This window comes from Theobroma umbraticum, unplaced genomic scaffold (assembly GCF_002168275.2).
Source record: "Theobroma umbraticum cultivar Fairchild unplaced genomic scaffold, ASM216827v3 scaffold_130.0, whole genome shotgun sequence".
Lineage (NCBI taxonomy): Eukaryota > Viridiplantae > Streptophyta > Magnoliopsida > Malvales > Malvaceae > Theobroma > Theobroma umbraticum.
In genome coordinates, this window is record NW_018397264.1 from 1,631,766 (window position 1) to 1,652,765 (window position 21,000).

The following is a 21,000-nucleotide window of genomic DNA, read 5'->3' on the forward strand; positions in this document are numbered from 1 at the left end:
CCGCATTGAAGGAAGGGGACGTTGACGGTGGTGGTGGCAGAGGCAGTGTCGACGACGGCGATATTTCTAAGTCGATAACAGGAGAAGACAGTGATGATGGCTGCTGCTGTTGTGATGGGGATGACTGTGAACTTGTTGTGTCTAATTTAGGACAACGTCGGAGGACAATTGCTGCAATTAGATCAATAAATGCTTTAACTTTCTCTGGAATAATGCCCATCACGTTTATTTGTATTTAACACCAATTCCATCAACCTTGTTTTGTGTGTGTATATATATAGTGGGCAAAACAAGGCGATAAGGAGAAAAGTGAATAAGAAAAAGGTTAAAAGAATGTGTAAGCTTAAACCCACTTTGACAATATTAAAAAAAATGGAAAGATCCGATTATTACCCCCCGAATTCCCTGTCCTTTATAAAAAAATGTGATTTTGATGATGACTAAAAATCCCAAATGTATAAGCCTTTTCTGTCAAGAGGATACGACGTGGGACTGGGCCACTGGGGTCATTGTCTTGAATACCTTTTGGCTTTTTGCTTAGTCAGGGGCCAAAGAGAAAGAAAATACACAAAACACTTGGGGTACTGGACTTTGGCTCACCTGCACAAACTATTCTTAAACAACTTATCGGATCGAAGTTTGGTGTTTCCTCGCAAATAGACCATCAAAAGAGAGAACAAAATGAGAGAGAGAGAGAGAGAGAGAGAAGGTTTCGCTAAAGGTACTTAAAAAATGAGGTAGAACACGCGTGGTGACTTTATGTTGAACACAAGAAAATGTGTGTTTAAGTTTTAAGGACCGAAATTCGGATCCTATGGCTTTCTTCGCGAGCAGTAAGTTGGAAGGGAAGGTCCAATAGATGAAGACAAGAAAAAAACGAGTGCAAAAAGAGGCCCGCTCGGCTTAATACAAAATGACTCTTTTTTTCTTACCTTCTTTTTGGTTTGCTGCAATTCTTCAACCTCATATTTTAGCTGAAATAAAAAAAAAAAAAAAAAGACGGATGAACCAAACAAGTAAAGACATTATTATTAATTTACATATGATATTAGATTGACTAGTAATATCCTGATTAAACATTTAAGAATTGCACTTATATATTTCATCCTAAACCCTAATTAATCCTAGTAAAGATAACTCATGATTTGTGCTTAATTTTTAGGGGTGCAAATTAAGTGCATTGCACCGATATATTTCATCCTGTAAAATGTTATACATGGTAGTTTATTTTACATGTTAATAAATGCTTCATTCTCAGGAGAAGGCAGTGATGATGGCTGCTGCTGGTGTGATGGGGATGACTGTGACCTTGTCGTGTCTTGAACACCAATTGCATCAATCTTGTTGCGTGTGTGTACATATAGTGGGCAAAACAAGGCGATATGGGGAAAAGTGAATAAAAAAAGCTAAAAAAAATGTGTAAGCTTAAACCCTTTTGACCAAACGGAGAACACTGAAAAGATCCGATTATTGCATCCGAGTCTCTTGCACTCGGATTTAACTATGACTAGAAAAATCCGAAAACCACCGGCTTTGACAGGGTAAGGAAAATGTATAAGCCTTTTTTAAGTCAAGCGGATAGCACATGGGACTGGGCCAGTGGGGTCATTGTCTTGAATTCTTTTTCTTAGTCGGGAGGCAAAGAGAAAGAAAATACACAATACACTTGAGGCCTTGGACTTTGGTTCACCTGCACAAACTACTCCGAAACAACTTATCTGATTATAGTTTGATGTTTCCTTGCAAACAGACCATCAAAAGAGAGAACAAAACAACAGAGAGAGAGAGAAAAGCTTAAGCTAAAGGTACTTAAAAATTGAGATAGACTTTATGTTACAGAGAGAGAGAGAAAAGCTTAAGCTAAAGGTACTTAAAAATTGAGATAGACTTTATGTTAGAACACTAGCAAATATGTGTTAAAGTTTTAAGCATGGGCCCCAAAAGAAAGGCAAATAAATGAAGACAAAGAAGAAAACGAGTGCTGAAAAGAGGACCGGCTCAGATTAAATATAATGAATTTTTGTTCTTACGAAGTTTCTTTTGAAAATAAAAATTGCCAAATTTTAAGATTATTTACATAATATTTTAAATATTTAACCTCTCCTCAACTTAGGCAAAAGTGTCTCAAAATCTTCAATAAAATCTTCACATACCTTCCAATCACTCTTGTTTTCCCTTAATCTTCATTAATTTTAATGAAGAAACTTTTGGCAAAGTTGCTTGTACAAATTACAAGTTAAAAGTCTGATTATAAATACTTAATAAGATTAGTTAAATTGTTATTTTAAAACAAATATAAAAGTCAAAGAGACGTTATATTTTAATTATTAATCATATATCTTTTTAAAGATATCACGTTAAGATTTTCTAAAAAAAAGGAAAAAAGGTACAAAACTAAAATTCATTTCTTAATATAAGACGAACGAAAAGGAGAAAGAAAAGGCAATGATGTGATGATGCAAGCCAAGCGTTAATACACCACCCAAACTTATGGCGTAAACTACTTTCAATGCTTCGACTTAACTAATTGCCTGCTTTACCTAATACAGTATCCGGAACCTTCTGGTTGGCCTGCCTGCAAAGCCTTCAGCTATCTACCTTGCTTGGTGCTCTATAAACTTTTGGTCAGTTTTGCCTCCGTCAAAACAATGCCCTGGAACTCTACATCCCATCATTGACCGACAATTCTCTGAACCACTTACTATTGATTTTTTCATTCTCTCCGTTAACACTATATCTGTAAATAAAAAATAAAAAAATATTTAAATTAACAATAAATAATCAATCTTAATTATAAAAATTTATTTAATTTAAATATAAATATAAAAAATTAATTAAATATAATAAAAAATAATTATTTGTTTAAATTTTTAAAAATACTTTAATATATATACAATATAGTTAATTTCAAGCACTTATTTGAAAAAATATAACCTTCGACGACTATGTTTAATTTCAAGAATAAAATCACAAAACTAATAATTAATTAGAATTAAACAAATCAGGAAAAATGCGGGCAAGTAAAAGCTCAAAATTAAGGCTTAATTCTCTAAATTTGTGAATACCCTTTGACAGTAACAAATAGACCATGCTGGCTATAGCACTACAAACTTTAGGTTGACTTCACTGATGATATACATTTCTTCGCAAAATAATATCATGTCAAGTCAATTACCAGGGCTGATGGCTCTCCCAAACGTATTCTTCCACGGAATAGATCAAGAAATGTACGACGTCGGAAGTGAGGCATGTCATCTTGACTGAAAGGAAAATAATTCCCATGTGTGAGGCAGTCAGCATATTTCATGACAAAGAGGCCGCAATCCACGGGGCTGTATTGTCAATGAAAAGATTGAAAGTGTAACGAAATACCATTAATAAAATGAAATACTAAAAGCTTCATTAGTTCTTAAATAAGGACAGCTTGCTTACTTCTTTTGCATAGGAATATCTTCGGACATGAAACGGCCAACCCTTGGCATTATTATGACCCATGGATGGCAATAGAAACTCTGAAAACCACCGCCATCACCTGCTTCTCTAAATCATTAACACTCGAGAATATTCGTTTGGATCCAACCATAGCAATTTTTCATCGTCAATGTCAGCATAAAAAGAAGCCAATGTTCACCAAACACATGGGCAGAAACAACTGCAATGAGTCATGACAGAAAAACCAAAGTGTTAATTGTGCCTACCTATAGATTACCAGTGATGACATTGCATTAAGCAGACTAACCTAAGGGAATAAAAAGACATTACCTTTCTCACGCCTTTCAAGTCCTCTTGTTTAACCCAACTTAACACTTCATATTCGGCCTTTGATCCGTAATCAAGAAAGTCTGAGTTCATCATATATAGTTGAAAAGTTATCTCATGCCGACTATCAGACACATGTAAAAAAAATCTTAATTATGATTTTGAATAAAGGTCCTTACAGCTGTAGCAGAATCGAAGGAATGGTGCTTTAGGTATTTATGTGGAACTTCTCATACCTTCTTTTAAGCAAAATGAAGAACTGATTCACAACCTTCAAATATGGGCAAGGCACGTCGCAATATGTGCATTCAGCTTATAATTTCAAGCTACTAGTATATTTCCAAGAAATTAAAAAAATGAAAAAGAAATATTATTTTGAAAGGACACTAACCGTATCCTCGACATAGTAATTTCTTGCATCTCCCGAACCAATATCATTCGAGGAATTCTAAGCAAAGGTGCTAATGCTTTATCCTGTATCTTATCTCGTCCAATTTCTTCCCTTCAAAACAGAACAACAAATAAATAAGTTTCATTATGATTACAATGATATCAACCCTTAATTAAACTATCATATTTGAGAGGATGTAGCATATAATAGCACACATACGTACCCACTTATTTCATGATTTTGCCATTTGCTCAATGTTTACTTCTTTTTCCGTTAAAGGAGAGATCAAATATTCCCGAACATCCTACAAAAATTCAAAAGACCTACAAAAGTAAGAGTATTTTTTCTTTTTATTTTCTTGATTAGTTTATGTTGTAAAACCTTTTACTAGTAAATCAATTCCTGAAAATTTGAAAACTTTTTAGGCATACGAGATGTTAAATAGTACTAGCCTAAGATTTTAGGTTGAGTTTCCTCGTGTAGGATTTAATTAATCAGCACAAAATACGAAGGGTATTGCTTGTACCTTCTTTGACCATGCTCTCGCCTCCCTCCCTATTTCTTCTTCCATGGCGCTTCAGTGTCAGATTCAGAAGAGAGAAAGCTGTTTTCTACAGACCGATACTCTAAGAGGCTAATCGCTTCGACTACAAGGGCAGCGTTCCTCTCTATATTCACCCTTCTTTTGTATTTTTATTCTTTGTTGACATTCGCTTGTACTACGATTTCTCATACTACTGGCAAGTTAGTATAGTCTCGGGCTCGTTCCCTGTGAACTTTTGCCTCCTAGCTTCCGTTCCTCGCTTTCTCTGATCTTTGATCAGTTTGGCGTGCGGCACGGGGGTATGTTATTGCGGTAGGGAAGCTGTCGTGGGGATGTCAGGTTTCTTGTCCTGTTCGATGTTCGAACGTCGTGTTGGGAAGATTATTCGGTTTCCTTTTTCTTGGTTCTGCCTTATTTATGTTTCTGTGTGTGTAATTTAATTCTCTTTTTTTTCTTTTTTTGTCTAAACCGAATGATGTGCAAAAGGAGGTGGGGGGGGTGGGGGCCCTTAAATTCCTTTTCCAATTCTTTTTTTGGAACCCCCCAAAAAAAAAATTTTGGGGGGGGGGCGCCCAGCCTATGTTCTCTCTTATTAGGTTCGATTATTTGAAAAAGCTTCGATCAAATAACTACAGAGGATCAATATGATGAATAAGAATGGATCATGGAACATTACTTACTTTCTCCTGGAGTTCTAACCAATCCTGCCGCATATCTAGCTCTATGGATATTCAAGGATCTAAGTTACTGAATATTGGAATTGTCCATCAAACTTTTTCCTTCAAAGCAGACCGATACGATCGATGACATAGGTATTGCTAAGATATCACGAGCCATCCTTCCAAGAAAAGGAAACCTTGAAGCATGTTCACCCCACCAAACAAGTACGTTAAACTCCATTTCCATAGGAATTACAGGTTCTGGTTCCTGATCATACCTATCAAATTCTGAGTTCCATGAAGCCTCGGTGTTAACATTCCTTTTAGAATTTTTCCACCTATTGAAAGATTTCATTGTACTTTCTTCACCATTCAGCAATGCCAAGGAATTAGTATCGTCGAAGACAGATGTCCCACTGTACATATTACTTGCATATTCATTGAAAATATCAGTGAGAGAGCTACGAATGATTGCCAAGTGAATCCGGGCTGCATCATAGCCATAGATTTTGTTATATGAGAACTCCACAAAATCAAATTTAAACCGTGGATCAAGAATAGCTGCAATTGCCAAAACCAAGCTACACGTCCTCCAATTGTTATCAGATATCACATTCATCAATGGATAGCCTTTTCTTTCCTGCTGACTCAGTTTGTTATATTTATTATAAATGTCCAGCAAACATGAACTTGAAGTTTTGACGGCACCATCAATAGATTTTCCGACATCTTGAAGCATGCCACCTGGTTGATCCTTAGCAAGGAGACCATTAATGCACCCATCACATCTGATGTAAAATGTGCTCAAAGGATGTGAAGCTTGGAAACAGAGCCAGGCTTTTCTTATCTCTTCAGCTATCTCCAAATTTGAGGACGAATTATGTATGATTAAGGAGCAAACTTTCACGTTAAAATTCCAGTCCCTAAGCAATCTCTTGAAATTTTCAAGGAAAATCCTTGTGTCAAATTCAGACCCTAAATTTTTCAAGGCAAGAACTTTCTTCTTCAATTCCCAATTGTCATCAATAAATTGGACAGTAAAATAACAATGAGTAATCTTTTCAAGATCATTTGCCCACAAACTGATTGTCAAATTAAAACGACAAGAGAGCTTATCAAAATATTCAAGGAGTCTATCCTTTTCTGCTTTATAGACACGAAATATGTCAGATGATAGAATTTCTTGCGATTGAAGTTTGAACCTTGGTTGCAAATTTTTCAAAAGAGTGCTGAAATATTCATCCTCAACTATATTCAATGGGCACTGATGCTTAATAATCATTCTTGCAACATCCATGCGACTCCTATCATGATCAAATGAAGAATTACCTTGTTGATCTTCAACTTTGGAAGAATTACCTTGTTTGTCTCCAATTTTGATTCTTTTGCTTTTACAATGTTCCAAGTGATTTCTTAGGTGCGAAGTTCCTTTCCTACTTGAACCATCAAACTCTCTACCACAATGTGAACATTTAGCACATTCTTTCCCATCGCCATATTTTTCCTTGGTAAATTCATCCCAAACATCAGATCTCAACTTTCTTCCTTTAGCACTTGAGATAGATAAGTCATTTACATATGCTTTTACTTTCTCATTCTCAATTGGTTCAAGAAAAGTTTGTTTTCCACTTTCCTAGCACAAGAAGCAAACAAGAGGACAAATTATGCGCCAAATCCATGGTAAGAAAACAGCAAATTATTTCATTTGAAGAATGCACTTACACATATTTTCACAAACGCTTCAAATAGGTTTAGAAAAAAAAGGTAAAATAGGTATATTTATAATATAAAATTTCTTCATGATCTTTTATATTCGTGTCGAGTATTTGGTTTTACTCCTTTTTCTCCCTAAGGGTAGCGTTTTGTATATATAAACTAACTCAGATGTTATTTATTCTTAGACTAAGACCTTAAAGTTCTTACCAAACATACAGATATAAAAACATGGCTTTGATATCAAAATTGCCTTAAGCATTAAAGACAATACCATAGTTAAACAAAATTAATTATGAAATGCTTGGAATTTGGATAAAACTTTGGAACATACCTAGCAGTTTCATTCTTCAAAATATAAATTAATATATCATACGTACTTTATAATTTTCATCACTTTCAGATTTTAAAATTCAAATGATACAAATTCCTTAAGTTACATTTTTTTTTTCAATTCTAAGAAAAAGACGAAGATACACGTTCCTCACCAATATTACACGATTTTACTATAACTATAAATATCTATACCCTAAAAATATTTTTCTGAAGCACAAAGTGTAGAGATATAACTATCCAACTAATTAGAGGTCAATAAATAGTTAGATTTTCTTGCTTTAGATCAATTTGTAGGTAAAAAAAGAATAATTAATACAAAATAGTTATGAAAAAATTAAGAGTACGTGCTTAATTCAATTATCCCTAGATATATAGTGAGAAAAGCAAATGTTATTATCTAGGTGGTGATGGAGCATGAACAGGTATAATGATGTTTATATACTCCTAAAAGCAAATGTTATTATCATTTGACCCGCCAATGCTAATTTATGACCTAAAATATATAGGATAATGTAAATACAAATAAGATGGTACCTGCTCATTAAGCCCTTGTATTTCCAGTACTGCATAATCATCCCCTGGAACCGTGAACTGGTGGAGAGCGTTGGAATTTAAAAATTGGGCGTTAGATGAAGCTGGTGGAGAGCTCCTCATAGGCATTGCCGCCCGCGGAATGTTTGGAATGGCTTCTTCCTGCAAACCGACTTCGGTGCCATCAACTCTTAGCTTTACAAACTTTTTCTTCATATTTTTCACGTCTTCGAATATACGAAGTGCCAAGGATTTTGGTTCCTCAAATATTTCCTTAAATGGGGGCAAAAAGAATTCTAGTATATAAACATCACCAGAATCATAACGGTTTACTAGACAGATCGCAAGGACCGCTTCTAAGCCTGAATCCAGTGCATCCTGAGCAAATGGATAGTCTCTGAGCCGAGTAATATTTGGTTCAAAAAGGAAGGGCTCCTTTGATTGAAGCGCTTGTCCAGCAATAGCTTGCCTTTCTAGAAGATTACGTTTTGCACATCGTTCCACGAAAGACCCTTTCGAAATAATTTCGTTATAATAATAATAACGATAATAATTAATATAAGAGCAAGTAGTTTCAATGGATAGAAAATGTTTCTCGTTTGGACTTGACATGCTTCTATTCGGGGTTCGCTTCACCCATGTTAAAGCCAATGGAAGCTCATATTTCAAACATACATCTTCTAACATGTCATATATCTCAGCAAAGCCAGCCAATCGGTTCAATGAGGAAGCCTGTTAATTAACAAAGGTAATAATGAATTACTAAGAGCAAAAAAAGAAAATCCAAAATAACACTTGAGAAGAAGCACAACCCCTCCTCAGGCTAACGCTTGTTTTCGGACCATTTTGTATGCAACTTAATTCTAAGTACCTTGCTAATGGCATCTTTCATCCAGAAACAATACAACACTATGGATCCTTCGTTCCACAAATAGCAAATAAGACATACAAAACGTTCAAAATATGTAACCTCCAGGCAAGTTAATATGGCTAAAGAGCCTTTTTGCCAAAGAATGAAGTGGTTTCCTGCTTTCAAATGTTACTTTTTCTTATTTTTTGTTTTTTGTTTTTAACATATATATACTAGTTCACATTCGAATTGCAACTTTTTTTGTCAATGTATTAGAGGAATCCTAGCTTTTCTTGTTAATAGCAAGGAATGTCTGTAATTACATGCTTTCAAATCAATCTCAAGATTTGTAATAATTTACTATACAAGTGTTACCCTTAAAATATATTCTTGGGTGAAATTTTATATTTTTTTTGTACTTCAAAAACTACTAGTAAACTTTTGGCCATCTCCAGGCAACCAAACTTTTTTTAATTGGTAGAAAAGCTTTTTCGTAATACATTTTTTAAAAAATTATTTTTCACTGAATAAATAGATTTGAACTCAAATTTTAATATGTTTTAAACTATCTTTATCTTTATCTTTTATATGTAGTGAACAACATATATATTATTAATAATTTATTAAATTAATAATTTTGTCCTTCATTAATGATTTTTTATTAAATTAAAACGTTAACTGATTTTTATTTATTTGGTTAGTAACATTTAAGTCTTTATTCAAGTAAATTTTCTTTAAATGATGATATTTTTATTAAATTAATTATTGATTAATTTTTATCTATCAATTTCCTTATTAATCTTGAACTATTTACTAAAATAAAATTTTCTTTACTTTAAAATAAAGTAAAACATTCTTAATAAAATTTAAATCTAGCTAAATCAAAAACTATAATTTTTTTTATTGAATCATTAATGAATTTAAATATTTATGAGAGTACAAAGCTAGTTTGAATTCTTTAATGAATCAATAAGATAAAATTTACTACTCATCTTTGAACAAGTACAATTTTATCACTATATTTTTTAATATGATTCAAAAATTATAAAAATTTAACTCTAAAAAAAACACTCTAGAAAGAAATAAAGAAATTTTTCTAATTTTGACTATGCTGCATCAATTAAAAATTATATTCCTAAAATTTCAATCGTTCGGAGATAGATGCTATATTTGATCAATCACCCTATAATAAGGAAATTTTGTAAGTTAAAACTAGAGTGGAAATCTTTTATGGCCTTGTTTAGGAGACTTGAAAGAAAAATAAAGGAAGGAAACGTTAGTACCAGCGGGTCAACTTGTAAAGGTCGGACTGTGTCTTCTGATGCAGGATTTGGATTGAAACCTATAATGAAAGTTTATGGAAGTGTTATCATTATACAAAATATAATTTCTAAGCTAAATAACAATTAAGTCAAGAAAGGCCAATGAAGATGCATTAAGGGTCAAGGATCCAATTATTACCTCTCCTACATTACTAGTTTTATGGTCAAATTTTAACAGTTGAGTAAAAAATGCAGTGAACGTAGAATATTCTGTTGCCATACAAGAAGAAGAAGAGAGATAGAAAAATAGAAGTGAGGAAAGGGATTGGAAAATCTAAAGCTTGGTTTGGTCGTCCACATGGACCTAGAGTCAGTCAGCTTGATTTGGGATGGCGAGAGGGCAGCCAAAAAAAAAAAGAGGGAAAGGATTACGAATACTATGAAAATGAGTGAAGAAAGAATCAGAAATCGAGAGTGAGAGAGAGAGAATAGCCAAGTAGCGAGGGGAAAGAGAAGAGCAAGGCGACATGGGGGAAGGACGAAAAGCCGGGGTCTGGGTCAGGCCAATGGCCACCAATGCTTATCCAATGTTGGTCGACCAAATTCGGCACAAAAATTATGAAAACCTTCGAGGAGAGACAAAGGAACAAGGATAGGGAAATGGAATAAAAAAGAAGGGTGGATGCTAATATTTGGTGTAGGCTGGTCACCATTAAAATGATGAAATCAAAATTTAACTACTAAATCTTAAACTCCAAAATTACATAAGAACATAAAACATATTAGAGATTTTATGAATACATATACCATATAAGGTACAACATGATGAAAATGCCCTAACCCCATGACATGGAAAATGACAAGAATGCCCCTAAATATATATGGCATAATATATGTCAAAAATATATGTACTTAGAGTTGTATGACATATTGAATGATGAAAATATCCTTAATACCATGTTGCATATTATATTGTTCAAACTGCATATATAACATACTCTTATGATCCTAAGACTATGGGCTATAGTTCATGACAGTAAAATTACATAGCATAGTTCACGTTATTGCATAGCAACTTGAACTACATCTATATGTCATGCTATTGACATCATTATAACCTTAATGGCATACAATCTATCATAATTTTAATATCAACATTTATCTATATGGCATGTGCATTATATGGTTCAAACTATATACGGCATACTCTCATGATTCTAAAACTAGATGGCATAGTTCATCACCATAAAATTACATGGAATAGTGCATGTTATAGCATATAGCATAGCAACCTGAACTATATATAAATGTCATAAACCTTAATTGCATATAATTTATGACAATTTTATGACAACATTTTTCTATATGGCATATTATATGATAAATGTTCATATGGACAAGTTCTATCGACGCAGGCTTGGATATTATTACCAAGAGAAACTTGCTTGGATCTAGGTCTAAGAGTTGATTCAGCATGGCCTTGGATTGAATTGAATGAGTCACAGGCTCAGCTTTTGAGAGTCTGGACTCCTCTGGATCTTTTAGATTGGTGTAGAGTCGTTTGGGTTTGCAGTGACAGTGTGGGCTCATCTAAGCTCGAAGGGACATTTTGGGCTGGTTTAGACTCCTAGATTCTAGGACTTCTGAACTCCTTTAACTTGGAGATTACCAAATTGCAGTGGGAATTTCTAGTAGTAGAAGAGGAGAGGTGAGGATATCTAAATCTAATAAATTATAAGGTAAGTAGAAATGTGATGGAGTATTAATTGCTGAGATGAAATGGAGTGGACGGTCAAGATCAAAGGTGATGAACAACTCAGATTTCATGAAAATTTTAAATTTTATCTTCTAATAAAAATTATAATTTTTAAGAGATTTGTCATTTTAAAAATAAATGATTAGATAATTCAAAAAAATTAAAAATAAATCGATCTGAAAAATGCAATGTCAATTTACATTATGTGTTGATCAATACTGTAAGTTTGGTCAAATTCACTAATTTTCTGAATTCAAGCCTAAGTTGATGGACACTGTAAATAGTCAAAAAGTCAAAAAAGGTGAAAAAAAAATTAAAAATCTATCCAAATTGATAGTTATCCTAAAATATTTGAACTATTGATTGACACTTTTTGTGCCAATCGATATTCTTGCCTAATTTTTTATGAAAATTTCACTTCATTAAACGGAAATTAGATTTTAATTTTTCATTTATTAAAGTGCAAATTTTGGTACTTATAATAGTCATGCTACAAAAAAAAAAACAAAAGTGAAAAGGGAAAGGAAGAAGAGGGAAGGAAAAAAAAACTTCATGTCCATATTTTCTTTTTTATTTTTATTTTTTCAAATATCCAAATTTATTATTTTTATATTATTGAAAATTAAGAAATATTTCAGGAAACATTTTTTCTTTTTCCTTTTTGACTGATTCAAAGTTTGATGGTAAAATTTAAACACCAAATTGGATACTGATAAATTTGATTCTTATTCCTTAATCCTAAATTAAAATTTCATTGTATCAATACTTTAGAAAATAAAGTATATTTTCTAGTTGATTTATTCAAAAACTTTTAACAAATCAAAGAATAATTTTAATGATACTCCCTTGATCCCTTTTTCTTAGTCCCTTCTATTTTTTTTAGATGTGTCAAAGTTGTGTTCTTTTTTCTTTTTTTGAACACAAACTACTCTTTTTTATACATATTTCAAATTTCCTTTCAATGATTTTTTTTTCCTCTTTTGTTATTAAAAACCTTGAAACATCATTTATTTTATAAAAAGATATATAAAATTTTAATATAAGATAGACTGATTTGAAATTCTTTTTCCTAAATTTTGTGAAAATCAAAGACATAAAAAATGAGATTGAAGTAGCTTTATGTCATTAAAAGGGAGATGGATCAAATAATGAACCTGTGTAATTGCCCTAAACAAGTATATCACCTATAGATAATTGTATTATCATTATGGGCGCCATAAAACACGGCTATAATGGAATGTGAATTTATTTATTCTACTTTGTAAAACATTGCCATAAGAAATATACCTTGGACACGGTTATAGCTGATTGGATTGAAGTGGTCCACCGCATCTCTGTGTTTCCAAGCCGATATGAAAGATATTGGGCCATCGACCCAGCGTCGAAAAACCAAACACCCATTATCCTCATATAGGAAACACGGGGTATGCGGCCGGAGTGGAACTTGAAGAAGGCCATTCGCTAGCAAGAGGGATCGCCATTGGGCCCAAGTCTGGTGTCGCTCAAGTCGGTCTCTCCCTTCACATTCCACTATGTTACCTATCTGTCGTCTACGATGACATCTCATACAGTGAGAGGAATACAAAGGGCCGCAATATTGAAAAGATTCCTGCAACCGTTTGATGAAATTGGGGTCATTATGGTCAGCATGTTGCTCTTCTATAATCACAATCTCTGGGTTTATCTGCCTCAACTTTAACAACTCTCTCTCCATTGCTCTTGCATCTGCCAGCAACTGGTGAAGTTTACCCTGATAATAGACGATTACGGTCTCATCCTTTGTCCTTGTGAAATCCGACTTAGACGCATCCACATCACCCAAACTATTGGCATAAACCACTCTCAAGTCCTCCAACTTAATTCCAAGTCTCAAGGCCTTCGCGGTGAGATCCTGCTTGCTTTTTTCTTGATAGATTTTTCCTATTTTTTCCAGAAATGGTGATACTATGACACTTATACGGACTGATAGAGAATCACCGGAAGCAGTATATAGTGATCCAAACAAGCAATCCGATAAATCTAAAGGTAAGCAGAAGGTAATGAGGTGAAATCGCTTCTTTCCCATGCAGGCAGTAGTCTTGATGGCATCAAAGGGTAAAAAATAAAGCGGAGTCAAGGCTGGAGGAGTCAGCAAAGTGAAATAGGCACTGGGAGAAGAAAGTCCGTAAGCTCGGCGAACCAGAGCTTCCGCAAAGAATTTCACAACATCGCTTTTTCGCAGGTCGGCAGCAAGATTCCAGATCCGCTCCAGGAGTGAATCGGCAAGTTTCAGATTCCGGTCTTGAATAGCTTCAGCGCAGGCGACTAAAGCCTCCAAGGCCTCTGAAGCAGAAGAGGCCATCAGTGCACGCAAATACTAGAACTTTGGTTGCAGCAAAATTGGAAATATGACAGTGCAGGACTCGTTGAGATCAAAAAAAGTAAAGCGAATTGGGTGGCATCAAACATTTGCACTTTTAAATATAAGAAGACGAAAACGTTTCCAGCGATAGCGTGTCCCCAGATTATACTTTTATTTTAGATAAAAAAAGTTCTTTGGCAATCTTTGGCTTGAAAACCAAGCTGGTTTACATGCCACTAGGAGTCTTTGGCAGTTTCAGCTAGAGACTAGCAATGGCATACCGGACATTTGGCTAATAAAATTCACTTTTCAAAAAAAATAATTAATTAATTATCATTAATAAAAATTATACTTATTATTTTATATTTATAAAATATTGACATGACATTAATATAAAAAGTAAAAAATATTGTATGGTCACATTAACATGTTATGTCATTATCTATTATAGTATGTTAATATATTATATCATAATAATTATAACATATTAACATATCACATCAACCTATGTGATCTAGAATGACATTTTGACTAAATAAATTATTAATTATTAAAATTTATTTTATTCAAAATAAAAATATACAGACATATTTGATACAAAATAAAATTATAAAAAATGAATTAAACGTATTAAAAGTATATAACTTATTTGAATTTTTTTTGAATAATTTAAAAAAAATAAATATTAATCCAAATAAATTTAAAAACAATGAGCAGTAGTGATGAAGATAGTGAAAATTGAAAAAGAATAGATAAATGAGAAGCATTCTAAGAAAAAGAATAAAGCCACTGAGAAATTGCCTTTTTTCATTAGGGAGGCCATTGCTTTTTTGGGAATTACGAACCTCGTTATTGTTGCTATGTAGTTAAGTTTGGTCCTGAACTATATGAGTTTAGAATAGTATTAACACGACAACAAACAAGGAGACGGAGAACAGAGTCCATGTAGCGAACTTTAGGTTCAATGGAAAAGGAATTGCAGTGGCGTGGCAAAATGCTGCGGCTGCTAATAACAGTGCAACTTTTTCCAACACTTGTGAAGTTCTGGCATGGTTTTGGCTGATAAATAATGCAACCAAGAGTATGACAAATATAAGCAAGACAGCAAAAGAAAGCAGCACAAAGGAAAAAGGGAGCTCCTTGTCCTTGGATTGATCGGTTTGTGAAAATTGGGGAGAGAATCCAAGGGCAAAAGTGAAGCAAAATGTCAAGATTGCACTTTGCCACTGTAGATGCCGCTGAGCAGCGAGTAAATTAAGTAGTTGTGACTCCGCATTGAAGGAAGGGGACGTTGACGGTGGTGGTGGCAGAGGCAGTGTCGACGGCGGCGATATTTCTAAGTCGGTAACAGGAGAAGGCAGTGATGATGGCTGCTGCTGTTGTAATTGAGGTGACTGTGATCTTGTTGTGTCTAATTCAGGACAAAGTCGGAGGACAAGTGCTGCAATTAGATCAAGAAATGCTTTAACTTTCTCTTGAATAATGCCCATCACGTTTATTTGTACTTAACACCAATTGCATCAACCTTGTTTTGTGTGTGTATATATTTATAGTGGGCAAACACAGGCGATAAGGAGAAAAGTGAATAAAAAAAAGGTTAAAAGAATGTGTAAGCTTAAACGCACTTTGACAATATGAAAAAAAATGAAAAGATCCGATTATCACCTGCGAATTTCCTATACTTTATGAAAAAAATGTGAATTTGATGATGACTAAAAATCCCAAATGCATAAGCCTTTTATGCCAAGAGGATACGACATGGGGCGGGGCCACTGGGGTCATTGCTTGAATGCTTTTGGGCTTTTTGCTTAGTTAGCAGGGCAAAGAGAAAGGAATACACAGTACGCTTGGGGTATTGGACTTTTGTTCACCCGCACAAACTATTCTTAAACAACTTATCGGATCGAGGTTTGGTGTTCCCTCGCAAACAGACCATCAAAAGAAAGAACAAAGCAAGAGAGAGAGAAGGTTAAGCTAAAGGTACTTAAAAAATAAGATAGAAGACGTGTGGTGACTTTCTGTTGAACACAAGAAAATGTGTGTTTAAGTTTTAAGGACCGAAATTCGGATCTTATGGCTCTCACCGCGGGCAGGCAGTTGGAAGGGAAGGTCCGATAGATGGAGACAAGAAAAAAAATGAGTGCAAAAAGAGGCCCGCTCGGCTTAATACGAAATGACTCTCTTTTTTCTTACCTTCTTTTGGTTTACCGCAATTCCTCCACCTCATATTTTAGCTGAAATTAAAATGAAAAAAAAAAGACCGATGAACCAAGCATGTAAAGACATTATTATTAATTTTTACGTATGATATTAGATTAACTAGTAATATCTGGATTCAATATTTAAGAACTGCACCTATATATTTCATCTTAAACCCTAATTAACCCTAATAAAGAGAACTCCTGATTTATGCTTAATTTTTAGAGATGCAAATTAAGTGCATCGCACCTATATATTTCATCCTCTAAAATGCTTATCATGGTAGTTTCTTTTGCATGATAATCAAATGCTACATTATCAGGAAAAGGCGGTGATGATGGCTGCTGCTGTTGTGACGGGGATGACTGTGACCTCGTCATGTCTTGAACGCCAATTGCATCAATCTTGTTGCGTGTGTGTACAAATAGTAGGCAAAACCCTTTTGTCCATACGGAGAACACTGAAAAGATCCGATTATTGCATCCGAATCTCTTGCACTCGGATCCAACTATGACTAGAAGAATCCAAAAATCACCGGCTTTGACAGTGTAAGGAAAATGTATAAGCCTTTTTTAAGTCAAGCGGATAGCACATGGACCTGGCCCACTGTGGCCATTGTCTTGAATACTTTTTGTTAGTCGGGAGGCAAAGAGAAAGAAAATACACAATACACTTGGGGCCTTGGACTTTGGTTCACCTGCGCAAACTACTCCGAAGCAACTTATCGGATTATAGTTTGATGTTTCCTCGCAAACAGACCATCAAAAGAGAGAAAAAAACAACACAGAGAGAGAAAAGCTTAAGCTAAAGGTACTTAAAAATTGAGATAGACTTTATGTTAGAACACTAGCAAATATGTGTTAAAGTTTTAAGCATTGGCCCCAGAAGAAAGGCAAATAAATGAAGACAAAGAAGAAAACGAGTGCTGAGAGGAGGACCGGCTCGGATTAATGTCAAATGAATTTTTGTTCTTAGGAAGTTTCTTATGAATTTTCTTATCCTTCTTTTGGTTTGCAGCAATTCTTGTACTTGATATTTTAGCCGAAAGAAAGATGAAAAAAAGAATGATGAACCAAACGCACAAAGACATTCTTTTTTTTTTTTTTTATACTTGTGATATTAGATTAACTAGTAATATCCCGATTAAACATTTAAAAATTACACCTATATATTTCGTTTGAAGTACCCTAAACCCTATAAAGAGAACTTGTGATTTGTGCTTAAATTTTAAAGGCACAAATTAAGTGCGCCTATATATTTCATCCTCTAGAATGTTATTCTACACATGAGTACCTCTCTTGAAAATTTTCGTTTTTATTAAAAAATTTAAACCAGCTAACCAAACAAACGAACCATTTAGATTTGAGTTTTAAAACTCTTACTTACCCTAAATAAGAGTTAATAATAGTTTTTGGTATTTTACCGAAATATGTTTTTATTTTTCTCAATTAGAATAAATATGTAACTGTGAATGAAGTTGTTAATACATCACCCAAACTTATAGCGTAAACTACTTTCAACTGCTTCGACTTAACTAACTGCCTGCTTTGCCTAATACAGTATCCGGAACCTTCTAGTGCATGGGCTGATTGGCCTGCCTCCAAAACCTTCAGCTATCCACCTTGCTTGGTGCTCTACAAACTTTTGGTCAGTTTAACGAAATACCATTTATAAAATGAAATACTAAAAGCTTCATTAGTTCTCTCAAATAAGGACAGCTTGCTTACTTCTTTTGCATAGGAATATTTTCCGGGACATGAAACGGCCAACCCTTGGCATTATTATGACCCATGGATGGCAATAGAAACTCTGAAAACCACCGCCTGATCACCTGCTTCTCTGAAGCATTGAACATTCGAGAATATTCGTTTGGATCCAACCATAGCAATTTTTTATCGTCAATGTCAGCATAAAAAAGAAGCCAATGTTCACGCAAACACGTGGGCAGAAACAACTGCAATGAGTCAGTGACAGAAAAACCAAAGTGTTAATTGTGCCTACCTATAGATTACCAGTGATGACATTGCATTAAGCAGACTAACCTATAGGGAATAAAAAGACATTACCTTGCTCACGCCTTTCAAGTCCTCTTGTTTAACCCAACTTAACACTTCATATTCGGCCTTTGATCCGTTAATCAAGAAAGTCTGAGTTCATCATATGTAGTTGAAAAGTTATTCTCATGCCGACTATCAGACACATGTAAAAAAAAATCTTAATTATGATTTTGAATAAAAGGTCCTTACAGCTGTAGCAGAATCGAAGGAATGGTGCTTCAGGTATTTATGTGGGAACTTCTCATACCTTCTTTTAAGCAAAATGAAGAACTGATTCACAACCTTCAAATATGGGCAAGGCACGTCGCAATATGTGCATTCAGCTTATAATTTCAAGCTACTAGTATATTTCCAAGAAATTAAAAAAAATGAAAAAGAAATATTATTTTGAAAGGACACTAACCGTATCCTCGACATAGTAATTTCTTGCATCTCCCGAACCAATATCATCTCGAGGAATTCTAAGCAAAGGTGCTAATGCTTTATCCTGTATCTTATCTCGTCCAATTACTTCCTTTGAAAACAGAATAACAAATAAATAAATTTTATTATGATTACAATAATATCAACCTTTAATTAAACTATCATATTTGAGAGGATGTATCATGTAATAGCACACATACGTACCCATTTATTTCATGATTTTGCCATTTGCTCAAATATTTTATTTCTTTTTCTGTTAAAAGAGTGATCAAATATTCCCGAACATCCTACAAAAATTCAAAAGACCTACAAAACTATACTATTAAACAAAAATGTGCATTCTTTCTAAGATTGTCCTTTCAAAAATTTATCACAAAATTGAAGTTACAAGCAAGTTCATCAAAATATTGTTAAAGTTTTTGCTTGGTTGCAATTTTTCATAAATGTTTTGAAATTTTTGTTCGAAACTTTGTGAAATATGTACAATTGTATTTTATCATCATAATTATAAATCTCAATATATAAAAACTCCATAAATTAAAATTTTAGTCATGAGTTAAAAATAGTTACAATAACGAAAACTAAATTACATTCTCCACAAATTACGTTAGTTTCCCGATAAATAACACAAGAGTATTTAGTGAAATGAAAAGGTTTTGAAGTAAATGAAGTCACCTGGGAGGACAAATTGACTTCTGCACCTTCAAGCAAAACATTAAAAAGTTCCAAGTTAACCAATCAATGAGGATGTTGACAGATTGAGTGGGATGGATGTAGTGAGCCAATTTTTGTATAAGACAAGTAGAATTGTCTAGCAGATTAAGTCCTTTATACCTTAAGGAAAAATGCTCTTATTTCAAACATTGTAATGACACTTGGCATATTTAAAAATGCTTGCTAAGTTTTTAAAAGAAAACCTTGTCTCCATTTCATGCATGGTAATAGCACTTGATGACATATGTGTAAAAGCTCGTTATTCCTTTATAAGGGTGAGCAGTTGGCAGATTATTGAGTTACCTTATAATTAAGGTATGTTTGTAGTTAATTATTTAAGGTTGTCCATATGACCCAACGGTAACACATTGGTACTCTCCGTCTTTTTGTACATATTTTTAATATTAATAAAATATTTTTCCAGTGGTTGTGTATATAACATTCTTTATATCCTATAATTTCAATATTACTTTTGCATAAACTAACTCATGGCTAATATTGATGTTTGATCCGATATAATCGAGTTACTTGGGTTGTGTGGAAATATCTACTCGAGCACTCCATAAACTTTCGGCTGCTTAAACCAAGGGACATAGTTCGTGACGCTTAACAAGTTTAACGTTGCACACCTACTTTAGCACAGTATTCGAGAATTAAGACAAGAGTATGTAATATTGCTCAAGTTGCTAGAATATTCCGTGTAACAAATGAAGATAAAGCACCTTTTGCACAGGAGAGCTCCTCACAAAGAATGGGTTGTTCTAAACCCTTTAAAACTTTCCTAAGACCTAAAACCTCCCCAGGACTCTTTAGAATCTATACAAGATATTTACATTAAGGTGCTGCCAAAACACCTTGGATCCAAAACCTTCCATCACTCCTAGTGCTACCTAATCTACACGTCAAAATCATTTAGACTTTGTTATTGCCTGATTTGCCTAGTATTGTTTCTAGAACCTTCTAGGGCTTATGCTACCCAGCTTGCCTCCAAAACCTTTATTTGTCAAGCTTGCTTCGGGCTTTAGAACTTCTGGTTAATTATGCCTCCATCAACACACTGCCCTGTAACTTGAACTTGAGTCTTCTGACTCTCTAGCCCACTTTCACTTGGGCAAGCACCCTTCAGCCGCATTTGTAGCATACTCGAGTTCAGACATGGGCATGGGCCATGACACAAGTAGTAGTATTTTTGTTCATTGACGAAAAAAATTTCAATCAATATAAGAGTAATTATCACAAGTTGTCCATGGGTCTCATAGCCCACCAGACTTGCAAGTCCAATTTGACTTGGGTTGGGCTTTGGACAAGACATTTTAGATCCAACTCAATTCGATATATTATTATATTAGTGCAAACTTTTTTTTTTTAAATTTAGTTTTAGGGGTAAAATACACTAAGACCTTTGGCTTTTAACAATAATTGTACATGAGTCTTGTAGCCTACAAAGTAGACACTTTACCTCAAA

The 21,000-nt window shown here is 34.0% G+C and overlaps 2 protein-coding genes and 2 long non-coding RNA genes across 4 annotated transcripts; all 4 read right to left on the reverse strand.

The window, feature by feature from the left end:
- Positions 1-2,491: 2,491 nt before the first annotated feature.
- Positions 2,492-3,829, reverse strand: LOC149526843 (uncharacterized). Its single transcript, XR_016351601.1, has 4 exons — positions 3,763-3,829; positions 3,433-3,652; positions 3,176-3,332; positions 2,492-2,737 (listed from the first exon to the last, which is right to left on the reverse strand). It is a non-coding gene; the product is annotated as an uncharacterized LOC149526843 (long non-coding RNA).
- A 109-nt stretch (positions 3,830-3,938) lies between these two features.
- Positions 3,939-4,749, reverse strand: LOC149526844 (uncharacterized). Its single transcript, XR_016351602.1, has 4 exons — positions 4,677-4,749; positions 4,374-4,454; positions 4,151-4,261; positions 3,939-4,030 (listed from the first exon to the last, which is right to left on the reverse strand). It is a non-coding gene; the product is annotated as an uncharacterized LOC149526844 (long non-coding RNA).
- A 689-nt stretch (positions 4,750-5,438) lies between these two features.
- LOC110422300 (uncharacterized) lies at positions 5,439-14,216 on the reverse strand. Its single transcript, XM_021436162.2, has 4 exons — positions 13,089-14,216; positions 10,067-10,125; positions 7,937-8,665; positions 5,439-6,986 (listed from the first exon to the last, which is right to left on the reverse strand). Exons 1-4 carry the CDS (start codon positions 14,140-14,142, stop codon positions 5,439-5,441), a joined length of 3,390 nt encoding a protein of 1,129 aa, XP_021291837.1. The 5' UTR covers positions 14,143-14,216.
- Positions 14,217-18,064: 3,848 nt separating this feature from the next.
- On the reverse strand, positions 18,065-20,667 carry LOC110421370 (ubiquitin-like-specific protease 1A). The gene is made up of 6 exons (XM_021434957.2): positions 20,580-20,667; positions 19,497-19,522; positions 18,802-18,912; positions 18,588-18,680; positions 18,408-18,488; positions 18,065-18,295 (listed from the first exon to the last, which is right to left on the reverse strand). The coding sequence occupies exons 1-6, from the start codon at positions 20,665-20,667 to the stop codon at positions 18,065-18,067; spliced, it is 630 nt and encodes a 209-aa protein (XP_021290632.1).
- Between the last annotated feature and the right edge of the window lie 333 nt (positions 20,668-21,000).